This window comes from Camelus dromedarius, chromosome 3, assembly GCF_036321535.1.
Source record: "Camelus dromedarius isolate mCamDro1 chromosome 3, mCamDro1.pat, whole genome shotgun sequence".
NCBI classification, from domain to species: Eukaryota; Metazoa; Chordata; class Mammalia; order Artiodactyla; family Camelidae; genus Camelus; species Camelus dromedarius.
Genome location: NC_087438.1, coordinates 45,678,556 through 45,699,956, shown reverse-complemented (window position 1 = coordinate 45,699,956; position 21,401 = coordinate 45,678,556). Strand labels below are relative to the sequence as shown.

Sequence of the window (21,401 nt, the reverse complement as noted above, 5' to 3'; positions counted from 1 at the left end):
AGGCAAAGTCTCAACATTTGATTAAGAACAGTTTCAGGGCACCCAGAACTGAGTTGCAGTCACTGCTACACTTGACATGCTGTCTGAAGTACCACGCTGTGCTCACCCGCTTTCAGCAGAGAAAAGCAGCACCGAGGGTGCATCCTTTTAATTCAAGGAACGATACACAACAGTATAACCCCAAATAGCAAACGACCTCAATTAACAAAAGGTACCAGTGAAAAACTGGAAGTGAGTTTCTATCCATTCAACTACGAGTAAGCATTTACCCCGCCCCCCAGCCTGACCTGCTTCCTTCCACAGGCAGTCAAACAATTTGTTTCATTTTCACGCTATGAGCAAACTCATTCTTAAATTCGAACAAATTAATAAAAACAGAAGTCCAAAGAGGATCTGTTACCAGTAGTTGTCAAAAAAAATTAAATGCCACAAAATTAACTAGTTTTCTACAAGAATACTGCAGTATTACCTGGTGGATCCATTTCTATATAAAACATCAAGTCTGTGCCACAATTTATATCTGTCTTAGCATAGTCTAAATCCAGCTCTTCCATATTCCAAACAGTGTTGTACATTTGTGCGAGAGTTTCCTTGGCTGAGCTCAGTTATAAGAAAAGAGTCCGGCTTTCTTTGTAATGGTGTCTTGGAATTCATTTTAAAACCTATAAGGGGCTGCACTGTAACCTATTACATCACACAGCCCAGCCAATCAAGTCAGAAAAATGTCACCAGACCACTCCTGCTTCATCACTTCTCTTCTCTACCAGCCTTACCACAGCCCCGACCTCACGGAGAACCTACGTTTTAAAGAACTGCAATGTATACATGCTCATCGTTTCAAAAGGTGTTTAATTTGACTGTTCTTCTCTAGCCGTGAGTTTTCTAATTCCTTTTTTATTGCTCCTTGCAGCATGGTAAGCGCTGCTGTTGGCAGGTTGACAAAAGCTGATTCGCTGCAGCACGTAGCTTTTTTTTTTTTTTTTTTTTTTCCCCTTCCCAAGTGCATCTGGATTTATAGATACCCTGGTCATTTCTTGGTTTAAAAATCTTAAAAAGGCATCAAAATGGTATACTTAAGATATATTTTACAGTCCTAAAATGCCTCCCACATATATTAAAAGCAGTAAGGATCAAGAGCTCTGGCTATTTAATTTCAGTCCTCCATAATTCACTGCAAACTCAGAACTGAAACACTGTCACAAATGCACTACATTAGCAAGCACAATTAAAAGAAAAGGTATAGGCAAAAATCTATATTAAACACTGTTAAGTTAAAACTAGACTTGACAGAATATGGAATGAAAATTCCCCCCAAGAGAGCCATATATATGTATCAGAATGCAGAGGACAGGCAGTTACCCTTGCAAAGTATTTCTCACTGATGACCCCATCCTCAGATTTATTGTACTAACACTACTTGAAAGGGGGTGGGTGATGTAATCACTTTTGGGGGGGTCTTTTTTCCCCTCCATCTCAAATGCCCCCCCTCCTTAGGGGACAAATATTCCTTCTTAGCACTATTTAATGTAAGGAAATCAATTCCCCTATAAATCTAAATTAATGTTAGTTCTTCTATCACGAGAGGAGAGGAAGGGAGAAAAGGTTCCCCTCCACCCATGTAAATGTGGCTGATTTTAAAAACCACAGGGGGCTCTGTGATGTATGCACATGTGCCTGCCACATATTTCTATGACAATTTAAAGAACACAGAAGCCCGTGAAATTTATTCTTAGACTTTCTGTCAAATTTGGAATCATAAAATATATAGAAATAGCAGAGCAAAGGCAGGACATTCTCAGGGCTGTTCACGTGTCTCTCTTCCAGTTAATTCATTTTCCCGTTAAGGAGGAAGGCAGACTGAACTTCTACCCTCCCACTCACATTTTCTCTTTGCCTAAAGGTTTAAGGAAACCTAAACGCAAATTCAAAGAAAAACGGTAAAAGTGGTGGTAGGGGGAAGGGTAGCCCTCAGATAATAAAATTCAGGAAAAAAAAAAATCCTGAGTTTAACAGAAATGTTGACCCTCCCCCCAAAGGACAGGAGACAAGTCCTCCCAGCAGTGTGGACAGCGTGACAGCCCGACAGAGGGCTACTCCATGCCTGTTGGGAGCACTTGGTGCAAACCGGTCCTGCTGCTGGAACCCATGTGGCCAACAGACCCAGGGAGGAGGGCAGGAGGACAGGTGACTTTACACGTCTCTCCCAGGCCTGGCCAGGCACCACCTTCCAGACCTGCACTTACTAATTACCTCCTTCCCCACTTCCAACCGAAACCCCATCTTTCCCCGGCACTGTGCCCCTCGAGGAAATGGGGGAGTGTCTCCCCTAATCTCTCAGCTATCCTCCCCAGGCAGCGCTCTCTCTCCCTCCCCGCCCCCCTCCCTCCCTCACACACACAGGAAGACACACCGCAGAAATGAACCTTTCACAGAAGTACCAAAAACAACAACAAAAAAAACAAAAACAGTGAAACAGCCAAGGGGCAGAGAAATGCACAAATGAAAGACAACTTACTTTGCAGGTTATGCATTTCAACGGTTTCCCTTTGCAATGCCCGTCTCCGACAAAGAAAACAAAAAGCAAATCCACAAAGCGGTCCCTCCGGCGCGGCGGAGGCGCAGGACCCTGGGGCTCGGGAGGGACGGCGCGCACCGCCCGCAGCAGCGCCGCTCAGCGCCCGCTGCCCGTGGAGAAGCCCGCTGCGCGCCGGGCCCGCGCCGGGGAGGTAAAGAGCCTGGGCGCCCGCACGTCCCTCTTAGATAAAGATCGCGGCTTCATGATTAACTTGGGCAGGTTCAAATATTTGCTGAGCTAGGGATTTCGGGTGGGGGAGGGGAGCCCAAGTCCAAGGCGAAGTTGTCATCGGCTAACAAGTGGCCAGTGCCAGCCCGGGGCCTCCTCCCCGCCGAGGAAGTGAGAAGGCCATTGTCGGGGGACCCAAAATAGTCTCTCTCGAGCTGGCTGTGGCGGCGCGCTCGCCAGCTCGCGGGGCTCAAGTGGCCACAGTGAAGCGAGGCACTATGCGCCGCCAAACACAGGAAGTGGCTGAGCTAGTTCAGCAAAAAATAGAATCAAAGCCTTGCTTGTAAAGGCCTGAGCCTCTCTCCGAACGGCCCAGAACACGGTGCCTCGTCCACCTCCTCCCACTCACCAGCAGACAGCCCCGCAGGTGTAACAGGAGAGCCACCCTGCCGGGAACAGGTTTACAAACATTGGGCAGGAGGAGGCTCCCAGGGAACAGGAGGGTATCTCCGCCTGCATACACCAGGCTCACTGCATAGAAAATACACTCCGAGATAAAAACTATACTCTGAGGCTATTTTTATGAAGTCAGTTTCCACTCACATAAAAATGGCCATAAAAGGTATGTCTGCAGTAGGTTCATGCAGAAGGTACATGGAGCCAAGGACAGGGGGGGCAAGAATGGCACACCTTTCTAGAGGATTTTTCTCCCTTTGAGAAAGTTGCAATGAACCAGACTTAGTTCTTTAAATAGTAGTGAACAGTCCTAAAATGTGGCCTATGAAAATTTTCATTCACATCAGCATAGATAACTTTACTATTATCCCAAGAACCTTAGCCCAACATAAAATCACAGAATCACTAGCTTTAAAATCAGAAGAAAAAAATTTATAGATCATGTCAAGCAATTCCCTCTTGCTTCACACACACACTTCTGACCCAGAGTGTAGTGGTTTGCACAAGATTACAGCAGGAGGACCTAAACGCAGCCTTCGGATGCTTGGTCCTAAACTCCTTTTTCTCCACCCACTGGCCCTGCTCTTTACTTCCCTCTGCCAGAGAAAGTAAAAATTAACAAGCGAAACTGAAGTTAATTTCTTTTAAGCCACATGCAAAAAAATTCACACCTACAACGAAACCTTTTTTTTTTCTCTTAATTAGAAAAAAAAAGCTACTTTCTAATTACCTTTGAAGAAACATGGGTTCTGTCTATAATGCCCTCAGACTGTGTATGAAAAGGTGACCCAAAGGTCACATGCAGTGATAAAGGAAGATCTAGGTGTGGACACAGTCCACATAGGCAGGAACCATCTTCAGGAGTACTTGGAACATCTGGGAAGTCCTGCTAATCCTAAACTCACAACACACGTGATTTTTACAAACTCTCCTTTGGTGTGATTGCTACAATACGAAACACTTCCTTTTCCAATGGGGAAAAAAACAGTCTATGAGTGCATCTCCCAGCTCCTGCCAGCTCAGACATAGGGTTACTTCAATACCATTGTGTCCTGAGCTGCATAATCCTGCCCTTCCTTAAAAATAGTCTTTCTAAAGCTAGAAACCTTGGAAACATCAGTCCCTTAAGCATACCTGTCTGGATTCACATGATGTGTCATGTCAAAACCTTCTAAGAGTAAAAGGCTCTCTAGACCAATAGTCTAGTTTCCGTTTCAGAAGATGATCCACTGGGAAACAGCACATTGTCTACTTACAGAAAGAAAGTCTTAAAATAGATTTGAAAACTTTGCTTCAAAGTTCTCACAATATGTACAATCACTACCACAGAGGTTCCCCTATATCACCCTGTGAGCTGAGCCTTTTCCCATTCAATTTCAGTTGACTGAAACATACACATGCTCTTTATTAGCTTAAAAAGGGAGCCCTCTGCTGGCAAAACAGAAACGGTGCCTTCTGCTTGGGAGAAAACAATCAACTTCCTGCATAATTTCCTTCATCTCCCACTATGTCCAAAATTTCACACAAAATAAACGTAATTACCCAACCACCACTTAATCTATATGATCCACTAACAACTAAGAAATCAAATGCACAGATGTCATAACAATTGAGGCAGTATTTTTCATATGCCTGCTAAGCTCTCATAAGAAAACTTGGATTTTAATTTCTGAAAACCAAAGACTCAAACACATTGTAAGGCTGACAAATGAAAACTAACTTTACTTTCTAGCTTCTTCAGAACAATCTTACTGCTTTCCCTTTCCTCAAAAAGTTGTGTAAAACTCATTTCAGAGGCCCAAATAGGCCCTATTTCAATTCTCACCAAGTGGGATCTAAACAGGAAAAAAGCTGCTTAATCATTAAAGCATGTTTGAAAGTTACAGACTCAAGACTGTATCTCACATGTGCCAATCACCGTCGAGTAGTGAATGATCTACAAGCAGCTTTCATCCTGCACAGCTTCTTAAATGTGTTCATGGGCCATGATTTATGAACAAAAGCCCATTAAAAAAAAAGGCAGTGAGAAAAAAAAAAAAAGAAACAAACCAAAAATCTTCTTTTAAGGGTGAAATTAATGCCTCCCTTCATAATTTTCACTTAAGACAATTTAGGACAGAAGGTCCTTTCAGGATGATGCCAATTCTTCACATCCAGGGCCCTTAGTGACCCTGCACTAGGAAAGATGTCCATTTGAGTTTAAACTCAGGTTTATGTGTGCACAAAACTGATACATGCTGCAAAGTACCTGAAAAGGTGTGCCCATTGCTTAGCAGAAAAAAGGGCCCCTTTCCCTGCAATTTCCTTCTCAGATGTCCTTTGAGAGAAAGAGAAGGCTGCACCATGAAAACAAAAGTAAAACCGAGCTATTCCCTCCAGTACATGCGCCCTGAAAACCTCAACTCCCTTTTCAGAGCACAAATAAAACTTCCTATTTTTTGACAAAACCTAGTATGGTCTGCCTCTGTTTACTCCTACCCATCTAAACACATGCATTTTTTTCCCCAGCGTTTCATTTCTCACCTTTGAAAGAACCCTCTACTGTCAGACCACATTTTAAACCCAATAAAAAATAAATCAGAGAAAAGTAAAACTCTTTGAAAGTCATTTCCCTCTACCTTAGTGCTTGCTTTAGTCTTGGTTGAGAACCAAGCCCAGGGCATTTAAAACAAGATTTATGAATCAGGCTCTTCAGGATGAATGTTTTCCAATGCACCAGTGGTTAAAAATTAACTCTGACAGGTGTAGAAGGGCAGGGGGGAGAAAGAATCGTTTATTTTCCCTTTGGGCTTGAGGGTGCAATATTAGACTTCAATTATGCTACATTAATATTTCTGAGTATATCCATGAAATCTGAAATATGTAAATACACTTATAATGGGTTTCATTCAAAGGCACCCCCTGTTCAATGGCCCCTGCTTTGACCTTAGTTACCCTATAGAAATCGACTTGAGCTACCTAAGTATCAGTAGGGCCAACATAACACATGATGATTCAAGAAAGTCTGCTCTTCACCTTTAAACATTCTGAAGACTTTTCATAACAAAGGGAGCTACAAATTATCAACCGAGTTTTGAGAACTTACCCTATGCTTTCGCCTTTCAAACCTTAGTTTCCCTCCCTCTAGGGGAGACACCTTACTTCACAGGTGTACTGGATATATTCAACGAGCTGGTGTGAGAGGTCTTTGAAAGTGGGGAACTTTATTCAAGAATAAAAACAAATTTCATTTGGATGATTATAATGCTGTGCCCAGTTCTCTGCTAGGAAGAGCTCGAAAGGAGAAGCCTTTGTCTATGAGACAAATAGCTGCGCAGATGAAATTCAGAGAAGAACTCTAGAACAGTTAAGTGTAAGAAGAGAAGGGGCTGAAGGACATGGAATGTACTGAATGAGTCCAAAACCTGCACATAAAGCCGGGGAGGGCCTCCTCGGGGGCAGATGAAGAGGGTAGCGCTGTGTGGGGCCGCTGGGTACAGATGTGCATTGCGTGCACTGTACAAAGGCACCTGGGCAAGGTGGTGAGGGAACTAGTACAGAAATCCAGGCCCCTCCACTCAATAAGCCACACACAGAGCACAGCGCATCAGATAAAGGCATCTTCCTCCCTCCAAGCATTGCACCCACTGGGCAGCAACTGCCCAGTAAGTGTCTCTTTCAGATTTGTGTTAAAGTCCCTCCAGGCTCCCAAAGCCAGAATCTGCTGGCTAGAAACATGGGGTCTGTGGGGAGAGTGGCCTAGTAGGATGCAGACAGCACTAACCAGGATGGCGGCCTGAGGAGATGGAGCCGAGGGTGAGGCCAGCTCCAGCAGGGCCCTGAAAACTAGAACAGGCACTGGAGACACACTGCAGGGTCCAGCGCTCCAGTATGCAAAGGCTGAGTGACTGGATGGCGAACTCGGCAAGCAAGTAGCAAGAGTTGGGGTTCAAACCCAGATCTAGCTGACTCGCACTGTTACTTCCACCACACGAGGGACGGAGCCACTCTGAGCCTGATCCCCAAAGCAATAAAAAAAAAAAAAAAGACATTGGGGCTCTTCACTGTATGTGACCCACAGGAGCAAATATCCCCTATTTTTAGTTTATTACTTGCTGGAAACTTCAGAGGACTTTTTGACTGGACACTAAAAACAACCCCGTTGCTCACAACGGTTCCAAAAGCCTGGCAGCAGAAAGAACAGGAGGCTGGTGTCCCAGGCCGGGTCCTCCCGCAGACCGGGTTCCAACACACCTGGGGTGACATCAGCCACCTCTATGGGCTTCAGTTTCTTCGTGTACACGTGAAGAGCCGGACAATGCTTCAACTCTAAAGTGATGCTTTTCACAATACTGTCACTTAAAATGCTTACTGCTTTTTCAAATCTAGGATAAATATCGAGCTGTTATTTTTGTCCTTTGCAATTTATTTTGAATAAATCTTTGAAACTCCTTGAATGGAAACGCTATTTCTCCTTCCCCTGGAGGAATTGTACCTATTCTTCAAAGACCATTTCAAGTCCTCTTTTTTTCTGTGAGCTTTTTCTTTCTACTCAATTACCCTGAAACGTCACCAATCACATCTCTCAGATTCTTTTTATACTTGCAGTACATGCCCTCCCACCTAGAATTTAATTACATACTATGTGCTAATGGGTCTTTATGTGAATTGACACGCTGCCTCAAACATCATTAGTTCTGCCTACCATTTCAAGTTCCACCTGGAAACAACCAGAAAGGATGTCTATTTGCCCCATAATAGTCTTGCTTCTCCCCTACCCCCGAAGTATCATTCAAGCACACGTTTCTATTCACGACAATAAAGTTATGGCAAATCAATGATTTACGACCGTTCCCTGGAGATGCGTGGTGGTGTGCTTCCCGGCCCTCAGGGACTAGCACGTGCCAGGGTACTGACTCCACCAAAGCACTGCATTCCTACCAGGCCTCAGAAGCCATTTCTCTAACTCAGGGTGTCCTGCCGAGCGTCTGCACTGGAGCCACTCCTGAATACACGGGAGATCAGGAGGAGGACGCTGTCCTGGGGTGGGTAGTGTATTTTCACCAGTGACAGATGCTGAAGCCATCATTCCAAAGGACCCATGTGATTTCCAAAACAGCTAAGAGATACCACACAAAGGGGGAAGTGGCTCAAACTAGGCTTTAAAAATTACTTGCAGGCAATTTTTTGGGAAGAGGCTGCAGGCGTTCTGGGACATTTCAGCAAATGTTCACGGCTTTATTTCTCATTCTCAATGGAGCTGATGGAACTAATCTGCCTTTGAACCTGGCACACCAAGAAGAATGGAGGGTCGATGATATGTCAAGCAGTTTTAAAGGTGCATCATGAAACCGGCTGCAGATGAATTTTTTGATGGTTGGAATTTGGCTAAAACTGAGACGTTTAACCAGTTCACACCAGGCAGGTGAATTTAGACTCCACCACTGAGTAAGCTACACCCTGTGTAGCAGAAATTCTCAACAACTCCATGGGGTAAATTCATTTGTGAGTATCTATCAAACCTGGCTTTCAGCTTCCGTGTCTCCGCTCTCCAGAGGGATGACCACTAGAAGACCAGGACCCCTGTTTCCTGCAAACAAGACCCAGCTCTCCCTGTCTGAGATGTCCTCCACACATAAGTCCAGAGGAAGTGAGAGATCACAGCTCAATCCTTTGGCTTAGGGCCCTGTTCTGTCCTTGCTAGAACTCTACCTTCCCATCACCATGTGATCAGGCCAGGAGTGGGCAGTCACGGTCCACACCTGCCCCCGTCCCTCCCCACAGGGTACTGCTATCACTGCACTGCTTCCTACTCAGCCCAAAGGCAGCCTCTGAACACCAGCACAGAGCTCCAAAACCCGCTATCGAGTGACCTGAGCAGTCACATGAGATGAAACCTTTTGGCCAGCCGCCACTGCCCAGGACTAAAGTCCTGGGCTGCACCTGTTGACAGACTTCTCTGGTGCAGCTGACCTACAATCCGGGGTAGCCCTGATGCATCGCCTGCTCGCTGGGATTTGGAATATTTGGAATGGACCATGCTTGCTTTATGCACTATTTCTGCTGCCTCTCTCACCCATGGGTACCATAGTTTGGGTCTGTCCACAGAAGCCCCTCCTGATACCTGTATCATGCGTGGTTACCTATCTCATCCTTTATTCAATCCCTACAGCTAGGTTTTCAGTCTAGACCCTTGGCTCTCTGTCTGCCCCATCCAGATGCAAACAACCAAGCCTGGCTATGGAACACCTGAAACAAAAAGCCCCACTGACTTCTCACTGCCTGACTGATAACTGGGCCCCACTGCCTGCTAGTATAGAGATAAATTTGATAATCTGCATGAATTACGTATAATAAACAATCAATTCATGATGCTTTAATTAAATTCGAAGCATAAATGCAGACTATGAACCATACCTTCTACTAGTCCTGAAACTTCAGTTCTAGGCCCCCAATCACTACTCTAAATGACCAGCTAAATTTTAACTGGTACACAGCAAAGTCAAGTTGCTTAGACTTGCCACAGTAGAAGAAACGTACATCGGTTTAAATTAAATCCACTGCTAACACAGTCTACACTTCCTGCTCTGTTAAATGGCTAACTGAACGCCCGCCTGCTTTCAAAGAAGTGTCTGGCTCACTCTTAACTTGCTGCAGTGAACCCCTGGTTGCATACTGCTCGCATTATTAAAAATGTTTATTTTCACAGACATTTCTCAGCCCACCTGCTTCCAAAAAACACATTCCAAAATACTTTAAATTATCTAGTAATTATAAGTTCCCTACTTTATAAGTATTAGAAAGAAAAACAAAAATGCCAGCAGTGAAAATGAACTCCATAATTTACGCAACAACTTGAAGCATCAGAGCTGAGGGGATCGGGCGCTCTCCCAAAACCCCTCACCTAAAACCCAGATTATGTAAAATCCACAAATATCGAAATCCAGATAATACAGACCAGATATGCTGCCACCCAGCCGTTTTTCTTTAAATCGTAAGGTAACACATTATTACGGATCTCAAGTCTACGAGAAACTGACATTACTTTGGAGGAGATTTAAAGCCACCATTTTTCAGGCTCTTAAAAACCAAACAACAAGGGAATTTTAAATGTTCAGGAGGCATTACCTGGTGCAGGCTGTCGTTCATTCCATTCGGTCGCGATTAAAATTTCTATAACTTTTATGAGGTGTTCAGTATTCTCAGAGCTACCAAAAAAAAAAAAAAAAAAGAGTTCCATTAGAAACTTTTACCCCAGCAACAAACTCATTTTCATTACTACACAATGAAATGAGTGTGTCTGAGGTCAGTATGCCCACGCATGTGCCAACCGGGACCTTTAGAATCAGTTTACTGGCCAGCTGACTTAGGACTCCCCTCACCACCCCCAAGTCCAAGGTGCTCTTCTCTCACTTACCTGGCTGCTGGGAATCTGAAAAGCAGAGGGCTGAAAAGTTCAGAGAGAACTCTTGCATTCAGAAGGTTTTTGCTGGAGCTTTGAGAGAGCTTGAAGAAATGTTTCAGCAAATACTGAAGCGTGAGCCAATACTGATGAGGTATGTTAGGCGCCCGAATGAGCTTTTTCAACAGCTGGATGTATTCTTCGGAGCTTTGCACTTCTACAGGTTTTAAAAAAAAAAAAGGGTGAAGCAAGAAAGAAAAAAGAATGAGAGATCGTTTCCAGCTATCAGTGAATAAATACCTTGAAAATTTCTGTTCGAGCTACAGAGAAGTCATTTAAAACACAGGCAGCAGAAGGAGCGGAGGGTACATTTGCTCTTCTCGTTAGAAAAGGCATTATGAGAAAGTAGCAATCTCAAGTCAGATGGAAATGCAAGAAGCTCTTGGTGTACAAAACCACAAGAGGTTCTGGGTGCGCCGCCAGAGCTCTACCTTCTACTGAGCGGCTTCAAGCGTGATTGGCTAACCCGGAGGAGCATCTGATAAGCATCGCAGGTTTTAACTTTGAAGGTTACAAACCACAACTTCCTGTCCCCAGAGCACTTTAACTGAGCAGGAGCTCCTAAAACAGAGAGTCCTCGTCCTTCAGCTCATTATGTAATGGCCACTGAAGGAGGGGACAGGGACATCCCTACTCACTGGGTCCTGGTTCCCTGAATCTGGTACTTAGAACGTGGAGGCCCTCACTGACATAGTGAACTTTGTTAATCCCGATAAAAGGTTAACAGTTAGCCATTTCAGCATGTGTCTGGCCTTCCTAAGCAAACGAGAGCCTGGTTCTTCTACTGGTTGCCCTGTTAAGGGAGGGAATTTGTGCTGATCGGCATGGGGGGAGGTGGGGCAGATTCCTACCAAAGACCTCTCTTTATATGCAGCACTTGAGTTTACAAGCACACCCACATCTCAGTCTATGTTCAAGGGGGTTCTTGGAAGAGACAAACCTTGGGCTAAAGAAATCATCTCACTGTAAACGGCTACCGGAATGACAGGATTTGGTAAGTCCAGGAGATAGCGTTTGAAAGTGTCTGCTAAAACATGCACATCGATCATGTCCAAGTCCACGGAGGCGGCATCTATGATAGGAAAAAAAAAAATTCAGACATTTTACGCATTGGTTGGGCTGATTTTCTGAATGTGTGACTTAGATGTGACACATGAAAGGAAGCAAGATGGGGACAAATATAAGATACCTGAGTATCTTAGCAGTGTTTCTCATAGGGGTTGCTCCTGGCATTCTGAATAGAATGGTTTTTCCTTGTGTAGGTCTGTCCCCAACACTGTAAGCATTTAGCATGAAGGACCCTGCACCTCGGAATGTGAATGTATTGGGAGACAGAGCCTTTAAAGATGTGGCTAAGTTAAGATAGGGCCATTAGAGCAGGATCTCACCCAGTCTGACTGATGTTATAAAAGGAGGAAATCTGGACACACACAGAGACACCAGGGGTGCACAGACAGAGGAAAGGCCACTTAAGGACATAGCAGGGAGGTGGCCGTCTGTAAGCCAAGGAGAGCGGCCTCAGGAGAAACCAAACCTGACTCCTAGCCTCAAGAACTGTGAGCAAATAGACTTCTGTGTTTTAAGCCACCCATTCTGTGCAGTTTTGTCACGGCAGCCCTAGCAAGCTGAGGCAGCTCCCACAGCATCTCCAGATTCGTTCCGGAGGGTGGTTCTGCCCTGATGGAGAACGGTTCTGTCTAGGATGGCTACTCAAGTAGTAAGTACTTCCTAAAACCACAACAAGAAAATATGGAGGAAAAAATGTGAAACGCAAATCCACAGATTTCCTAAAATTTGAGTTGCTCAATACTGCATAAGTATTAATATAAATTTAACCCAACAGAGTGGTTGATTAAACAGTAAGATATTAGACGGTTTGAGCAGTCCACCTCTAGAATACCCATAAAAATAATTTGAACATCTGTGGAATGATTCCCTTTAATTCTGACAGGGTATTCTGATGAAGGTATTACCAGTCTAACTCGTGGGCACTGAACTCTCTCAGATAAGACCAGCAGCCTGTCCTGTAAATCCTTCAGCTGGAACAGAGGTCAGGCACTTGAACACTGGGGTGGTATGAATCACCGCCACTCTCTGAGTACTTGGGGTAGAGCGAGGCACAGTGCCCGGTGGAAAGAAAGGGAGCTGGGGGCAGGAAGGACCACACAGCTGCTGAAGGACGCACACTACTGATGGGGAAGGTGCCTTGAGGAAAATCACCTGGAGCTTCCTGTGCTCAGGGGAGAATGGGAGCTGATGAGCAAAACACTACATTTTTAAGGAGCTTTATCAATCGTAGTGGTAAAAATAAGTCGGAAAGGAGAGCGCTGGAAGTGCTGACACCACTTTTGGTAACCTGAGAATTCCAGGACAGTCAGAACGATGTGTGAGCCACTATCAAGAAATGACATAACTAGGTGACTGACTGGGGCTGCGGTCTAGGAGAGGATGGGAGAAAAACCAAAGTTGACTCCCAGGTGTTCGGCACGAGAAGGGGAAGCATCCCGGACACCCACGGACCGTGCGTGGTGTTCGCGCTCCCCGTTGAGCTGCAACCTACAGAAGTCCCTTGGATATGTTGTCCTCATAAGCCAAACTTGTCCCACTCAGTGGGCAGATCTTATGAAAGATAACCAGATGACCCCTTTTAAAGCTCTAAAAAGTCCATCTTGTGGAAAATGTGGACAGATTAGTTTGAGGACAAGAATTAAAAGGTGGAGAAGCAAAGGGTTCAATCGCTTAAACGTCCTACACAGGACTAACCAGAGGCATATCACATCTCTAACAAGTCGGGGAAAGGGCAGGACAAGGTAGGTCTTTGCATAAAGGATCCACATGGACAGTAATTCAACTACCAGTGTGACTTCCAGACAAAAAATTGTGTGTGCCTCCCTGTAAGAACATCCCATAGCCACTGACTACATGGCAAGCTGCTGCCCCACCCAGGAAGTCGCCCCCTGTATACTTCACTCAATATCACTTTGCCCAGCAAATTCATATTACTTAATTCGCTCATCCTAAAAAAGGCCATTTGGCAATGAGGTATAAACATTAAGATGCTAAATTTCCCACACTCCCCTCCCTCCAGCGGGGTTTCTGCGGCCTCCTGTGTGCATGCTTGCTGAGGGGCCACCCCCTATCATGACACCCCCCAGACAGCGCAGTAACCAAGCGTGTCTCTCCTAGACTGACGTCCCTCAAGGGCGGGGGCCTGCGGCTCTCACCTGCTCTTCTCACATCCCTCAGTGCTCAGGAGACAATGCGCTGGTTAAACCTTTGTGGGCTGAACTACAGCAAGTCCTAAGAGTGATGTTTATGCACCAAAGCCCTTCCCTAACACGTGAGGTGTGTTCCAGAGAGCCCTGGCGGCCTCTAAATGGGAAGATCTTTTTTCAAGCCTCTGGATCAGCTCACCTTGTGTCTGACTCCACTAGAGTCGTTGCAGTTATGGTCTCTTACTTTTTTTTTTTTTTTAAAGATAACTTCTAGGGCATCTTGGGAGTTTCTGACTTCTGTACTCCAAGTCTGCTTTTCCGCATAAAAGCTATCCTAAGGTACTCTTCCAGGAGTGACACACATCTGTTACGTGATGACTTTGGATGTTAGCTCAGAGAGAGCTACACAATCTTTAGGTCTGGGATGGGGGAGTTCACACCCCCTTCCACCCCACTTTTCACTAAGTCTGCTCATGACAGGCAACCAGTAAACTCTCTAACATTTCACCCTTGCTCCCACCAGAACAGAGTTCCCTCCCCAACGGTCTCTACCTAAGGAAGCAGCTCTCAATCAGAGTCCTCAATTTTGCTGCCCCACCCCTGCCCTCATGAGATATCTGGCAATAGCTGAAGACATCTGGACTGTCATAACCAGGGGGGAGCCTCACTGGCATCTAGTGGGGAGAGGCCAGGGGTGCTGCTGAACTTCTGGCAGGGCACACAGCAGCCCCTTACAACCAAGAATTACCCATCCTTACATAGTATTGAGGTTGAAAAAGCCTGATTTTTAAAACTGAGGCATAAGTGACACACATTACACGAGGTTCGGGTGTACAACACTGACAGTCATATACACCACTGTGAAATGATCTCCACAATGAGTCTGGTTAATACCCATCCCCACACAGTCACACGTGTTTTTCCCTGTGATGAGAACTCAAAGAAAAAGCCTGATTCAGGTTAAGAGAAATCAAAAAGGAAAAAAAAAAAAAGAGAGAGAAAAAGAAAATTCACACCATTAAAATTCAAACAAGACAAGAAAGAAATCATTTATTTTAGGTATAGTGGGGGCAAAAGAGAATAAGGACTTTTACAGTCAGAACCACTCTGGATGCAAGTCACAGCCTTCCCATCAGCAGTTACTAATACTTGGAGCACAAGGTTGATGTGTGGATGAAATACAGTAACTTAGCAGGTGCTGATGAAAGGGGGCTGTTGTCCTCCAACCACGTCTGTCCTTTTCAGACACTGGTAATTCACAGGGTTGGCTAAAAGCCATGCTTTTTGTTTTCAGTGTAAGTGACTTCTCTTGGTCTGAGCCTCCTCCAGGATATTACAATTTTTTATGGACTAAAAATCCTCAAGCTGGAAACCATGCTGGAGGAACCACTCCTCCTAACTTGAGATCATCTTTTTTTGTTTTGCCACAAAATTCACTTTTATAGCACAGAACCCAAGTGAAACCAGTTTTCTACGTATGTTTTGATCTCATATGGGGAAGGAAAGTTGTCAAAATCTCTTGTTGACGTGAATTTGGGTTATTTATTCCATCTCACAGGTGGTGTGAAGGTTTTTTTTTTTAGCCTAACTGCATCATTTTGTTTTGGGTCACATTTAAAAAGTTAACCACTGTTTCTCAACTCCCATTTCATCGGTCTCTGAGGTCTAAACATTTCCTGTGACTTTTGACATGTTTAATTTGACCAATTTTCTGACCAAAACATGTATGTTGATTTCAACTGGCTAGGACAAAATTCACTGTTTCCTTAATACCCTGGTAAAGCTGTTAGAAAAAAAAAAAATCTTTTCACCCTGATTTTTCTGCCAGTCAACTTCTAATGACCTGCTCTGTATGTGTGGGAGGATATGCCCTGTGTGTGTGTTAAGACTGATTTCTATGTACAAAGGAAAAATAAAAGTTAAAAAAAATTTTTTTTAAGCTTCAAACATTCAGGCGGTGCATTTCAAGTGAAACTATTGACTGATAAAGATCTAATCTCCCCCCCCCCCAGAAACATCTTTTCTAGAAATTCTTATAAGCTGCTTCATTTTGAAGCTGCTTTACCCTTCAAGTTTTCATTTATTAAATATCCTTTGGGCACTCTTGGCACAACTATACTTCTGAAAGTACTCCTTCCAAAACTGGGTTTCATTCCTTTTGGTCCAAGCATCCAAATTCAGTTAAAATAATGTGAGGCAGAAAATGATTTTTCTTAAAAAAAAAAAAAAAGCCCAATATTGGGAGGAAATGAAGGATCTGAGAGGTCTAGAAGTCAATACAGAAGATGACTTGTTGGAATGATGGCAAGTAAAGATATTCACATTTGTACAGTTTTGTTCTGTGTGGCAAAGGAGGGAGGGGGAACAAAGACTAAAGCCACCAACTTGGTGAATTAATTGATGTCATTTAACCAAGGGTGTGCTAGAGTCGACTTGCACCGGCTCACAGTTCTTCCCATGTTGGAGTTCAGTGATCACATGCTGGTAGCTTGAAATTAACCACAGAAATGGGTAAATGCCACAAACCAGGGCTTCTCACCACGCCCCCAGATAGCTGGTTTACCAGCTCACTACTGACTAGAACAATATCATGATTTTACTTGATGTAAATATGGCATGAAAAGGCAGGCAAGCAAAAAGGGAAGGAAGGAAAGAAGCAAGATAGAAAGAAAAGAAGGGAAAGGGAAAAGAAAAGGAAAAAGAGAAAGGGAAAAAAGCCGGAGACATTTGTTAAATGACAGAGACTCATAAATATTTTTTCAACTGGTCCAGATGAATTAGATGTAGCCAATGGCAAGGTCAGAAAAAGACGGTAGGTAAGCAGAGCTAGAGAAATCCCAAGATGTTTCTCTCCTCTGCAATTTCTGCAGGACCTGGAGGCTTGTGGCTGTGATGACAGCCAATGTACCGGCAGGCAGCGTGCACACATGCCCAACTCAGGAGACAGACATCAAAGGTCTGCACTCTTACCAGAAGAGGGCAGAGGGGAAGTGTGTATGATTTCTGAGCACCCTTCAAACGGAAAACATTGCATGGTTAAGTTCAAGTTTTTTGTGTTTTACCTGAAACAGACAGGTAAGAACCATCTTTCACGTATTTCTAGTTCCGTGACACTCACCACATTCAAGAAGCTGTCGTAGTTCTGCTAGGTTGCTGGAGCTCTGTGTTCTGTAGAGAGTTGAACATTCCAGACCTAGGACACGAAACAGACTGAGTATGCAAAACACATCTCTCTGGAGAACCCGAGAGCCTGCTGCCAGCAAGATGTTCCAGTTTCCATCCAGTATCTATTCTAGATGTGCACCAAATATTCTTGGAAGTCAGTGCCTACGATTCATCTTAGCTGGCCTGTCAATAATTTTGGCAAAATCATCTGGCCACCAAGGAGCAAGTTAATTGAGTTTACTCAATTATGGAGACTTTCATAGCTTCCATTCAGTAACTACACGTTAGTATGGAGTTATTAGTCAGACCAAGATTATCTCCCCAGGTCATGGCAACAAAGAGCTTTGGTGTCCAGCACAGGTGGCAAGAAGTGTATCCAAAGAATGCCCACAAGACAAATATACCTGACAGCACCCACGATATAAGGCCGCCCCCCGTTAACAGATCCTGGCTACCAGTCAGATTACCTTTCTTTTCAATGGCTTCCACCAGCTTGATGAGGAGCGGTGGAGCGACATCAGGAGGGGCAAACTGCTCCGCAAGGTCTGGGAGCGTCGAAGCTGTAAGTAAACAAAATCCTCGGGTTATGCTGAATCCAGTACACTTGACAACAGGGAAGAAAACCGAGACACGAAGTAATGGAGTGCTGCTGGGGCAGCAGCAAACTCAGGCCGGAACCAGAGACGGCCAGTGCTGGGCCCTGGGCTCTAGAAGGCTGCTCCCTGGCTGCCCCGCAACTGTGCCTCTTCCCACAGTGCGATGAGTCTGGGGGCCAACAGGACGTGGCAGCTTCTTCTCTCCTAGGACACACTCAGAATGCTGCCCAGAATCCCAGGGTTCCTGGCCAGTGCCTCTCATGGCCTCTTCCCCAGGTCCACCCTCCCCAGGGCAGACCTCCCTGCAGGGGTGCCCCCTCGGCCTTCGGAGTGGGCCGGGGCTCAGGACAGAAAGAAGTTTGGCTGTGTGAGGCCATGGCAGCGCAGGGCCAAGCTGGGGTGGCCCGGGAGCCAGCTCTCCCCACATCTCCACGCTCTGGGGCAGAACTCAGAACCCAAACCTAAGAAATTTAACTTCAAATCTGGCTTCCTTGTCATCATGAAGAAATAACTGTCCAGGCAGGATGACAGAACAGATTTTCTGAACAGTTTGTTAACACGACGTAACTTTAAAATACTGAGACGCAAGTGCTCGGGCCTCCTTTCGTGCTACTGCCCCAACCCCACAAAGGTCGGGTGGGCTTAGCGGCAGATACAAAGCCCAGACAAATGGTCACTGGCCATGTGACACTCAAACTGAAGTCCCCATATATCTGCTGTTGGAAAGCCTGTATTTGTTTACATGTATTTTGGTCAGCTAATAGCTTAAGAAATGTGATGCTTTCATAAACTGTCTTTCCATGGTTTATTTACATGTTTTACCAAATGATACAAAAGTCAAAAAAAAATGTAATTGGATGACACAAATAACATCCTTCAGCATTATACTGTTAATTGTATTTTCACTCCAAAAATACAGGAAACCAGAGAAAACTGGGATGTTGTATTGGTGTCGTACAAGGGAGACTTGGCGGCGGGGAGGTGGATTTTGCTGGAGCTGAAGAGAGTCATTAGAGAAAGATGATGGATGGACTAGTCGGGGGGACTCGGGAGTCCTAAATGGGTATGCACTTGATGGCAGAGCTTTACGCTGAATGAAAAAAGAAGGAAGCTGGTGGAACTGGGGAGAGAGACAGGCGGATGCATGGCTGTGGTCTGGGATTTTGGCTCTCCTCTCGTTGTGGCTGGTACGACGCGTGGACAAGGATCGGTTGGGATGTGGACGCCTGGAGTGACAATGCTGGCCAGCCTGACCTAGTTGACATTTATGGAGTGTTCCAGCTGGTAGCAGGGAGCACATTCTTTTCAAGTAAAACATAATACTCACTAAGGGTACGGTGCTAACACTTTCAGTAAATTTAAAAGAATCAAAATACTGTAAGTCATGTATTCTGACCTTAGTAGAATTAAAATAAAATCAATAATAGAAAGACATATGGAAAATGCTGAAATACTTGGAAATTAGAGACCTCACTTGAAAATAAATTATATTCACTGGGATGAAATCATATGGGAAATAAAAGTATATATATAGAAAACCATCTTAAGTAAAAATTTTTTTCCTCATAATACACCAGAAGGGGGAGCTAAACATACTCATCTCAAATTTCTCAAACTGCAAAAGTAGGTAAATGACAGTCTTTATGAAAATACCGACATGTGCAGACTTTATCAGCCATCAATAAGTAACGTTTTAGACACTTAAGAATGCACGGTGATGAACCTTATATAGGAATAGTTTATATAATCTAAGAAAGACTAAATATTGGCACTTTTGTTCCAGTGAGATTTCAGTGGTGTGATTCTTTATTAGAAGCCATACACCACGTTAAACAAATTTCTAATGAAGCCCAGCTTTCTAATACTGAGTCAGCAGAGAAAAATAACAGACTCACAATACCTTAGCACAGTAAGATTATGTTATTAAATTTTGACCTCAGAGAATTAAGTATGATTTACGTCATGTTGGAAACCCAAACCCTGCAATGTTAGATGCTTTTAGGTTGCAGTATTCCTTGAGACAGACAGTAATGTGATCTCACCACCTAACTCCACTAGCCACTGCAGTTACCCAGGATGAAGGGAGAAGAGCTAAGCTAAGGGAGAGAACCCGGTAGCAGCACTCTCCAGGAGGATGCTCTATGACGATGGAAGTGCTCCGTGCGTGGGGCTATCCCGCAGGGCAGCAGCACATGTGGCTACAGAGCACCTGAAGTGTAGCCATTTCCAACTGGGAAACTGAATTTTGTAGCTATGTGTGGCTAGTGAGCACAGTATTGAAGAATGCCGTCCTATCACCTGAGCAAGGGCCCATTTTGACTCCGGAGTTGACTTTGTGCTACGAAGACCCCCACTATAAAACCATCCCCGAGGACAGGGCATCCGGACATGGGACTTATCAAACCTGAACTCAGGGCACACAAAGTATCACTCAGTTCCCTGGGTGATTCTCCCCTACTGTAAAAGCACCTGAACACCTTCTGGACTTCATAAAAGCAGGACAGATAACGTCACCGACTTTCCAACAGTCGCTATGCAGAGAGCTGCGTGGGAACCTCGTTTCACCGGTTTCCTCCACCACCTGAGCCTATGGACACCTGGGGAACCTGCCAGAACGACAGATTCCCAGGGATGACTACAAACCCCCAGAATCAGAACAGGAATGGAGCTAGCAGCCTGTTTTGTGTTAGTAACAAGTTTTAGGACATGCTGTTATGATAAGCAAATCCATGTGGGTGACTCCCCAACCCCCTGAAAAAATCCAGCAATGACATCGCCCAAATGTTAACATCTAAGTACACCTGAAAAGGACTTAAAATACAAATATCTTGCAAGTTTTGTAGACTTTATAATTAAAAGCACTGTGAAATAAAGAAAAGAAATACCGTAAAATGAAAGAGCATAGCCTTTCATTTCCTCCAATAAAACTATAAACTACTTCCCTTTGCCTTAGATTATCAGCTCACACAAACATCCTCCCCTATAAATGCCTTCAACACTGAGCAAATTGAAATACCATCCTGTCAGCATATGTAACAGAAGGAACACAGAAAGGCAGAGGAGTGCTGTAGAGAAATGTTACTAATCAGGACTCCCTGGAGCATTTCTCCTTAGCCCTCTCAAACTTAGAGATTTCAGCACATGGCAAGATGCAAAAAGCTAGAGATGAAACAGTAAACACATGAACCCAGACATCCACACAACACTTGTCCAACGAACATGCCTAGTTCTCCTTTCTCTTCCCTCATGAATTAACACAAGCATTTTTTTATTAAAAAAAAAAATCTTTGAAGCTGGCAAGTGAAAGTGGAATTACTTAATAAAGGTTTACCTCCTCCCAGAATCTTATCAACACGATCGTTTCTGCAGGCAAATATGAAAGCTAAATTAAGTGATAATTAAAGATTTCACCTAACTGTGATTGAAATATGCACCCAAGAGTTGTTACATTACTGGGTTGGGAAATACTACACATAAAATCATTTCTATCACTCTTATTTCTTCCCTTCAGCTTGAAGGAGGAGGAAAAACAAAAAAACCAAAAACGTTTCCTTAGTCCTTTCAGTGTTTCTGTGGCAAAAACTGGTAGTTTACTTTCCACATCCTGTGCTACAAAATATCATTTGTTTCACTGGTACAAGTACTACATGTAGTTTCTAAAAAGCACTGTGATGGCTATCAGGTATCTGCAACAACACTGGAACCTTGCTCAAAGTGCACCCCAGAACACTTTAAAATGAGAAAAAAAAAAAAAACTAGATGTATACATTGGGAGGGACAGGTAC

General features: G+C 44.3%; 1 protein-coding gene across 3 annotated transcripts in view; it reads right to left on the bottom strand.

The window, feature by feature from the left end:
- PIK3R1 (phosphoinositide-3-kinase regulatory subunit 1) overlaps positions 1–21,401 on the bottom strand; it is an 82,930-nt gene that overhangs the window by 9,835 nt on the left and 51,694 nt on the right. Inside the window, exons 3-7 of one of the 3 annotated variants that reach the window (XM_031446215.2) lie at positions 17,488–17,580; positions 16,974–17,048; positions 11,581–11,712; positions 10,596–10,797; positions 10,307–10,386 (exon numbers count right to left, since the gene is read on the bottom strand). In XM_031446215.2, the coding sequence (XP_031302075.1) occupies positions 10,307–10,386; positions 10,596–10,797; positions 11,581–11,712; positions 16,974–17,048; positions 17,488–17,580 (582 nt within the window). Of the gene's footprint in view, positions 1–469; positions 860–2,515; positions 2,716–10,306; positions 10,387–10,595; positions 10,798–11,580; positions 11,713–16,973; positions 17,049–17,487; positions 17,581–21,401 lie in introns of those variants that run through there. The other 2 variants (XM_031446223.2, XM_031446219.2) reach the window with 2 other exon arrangements.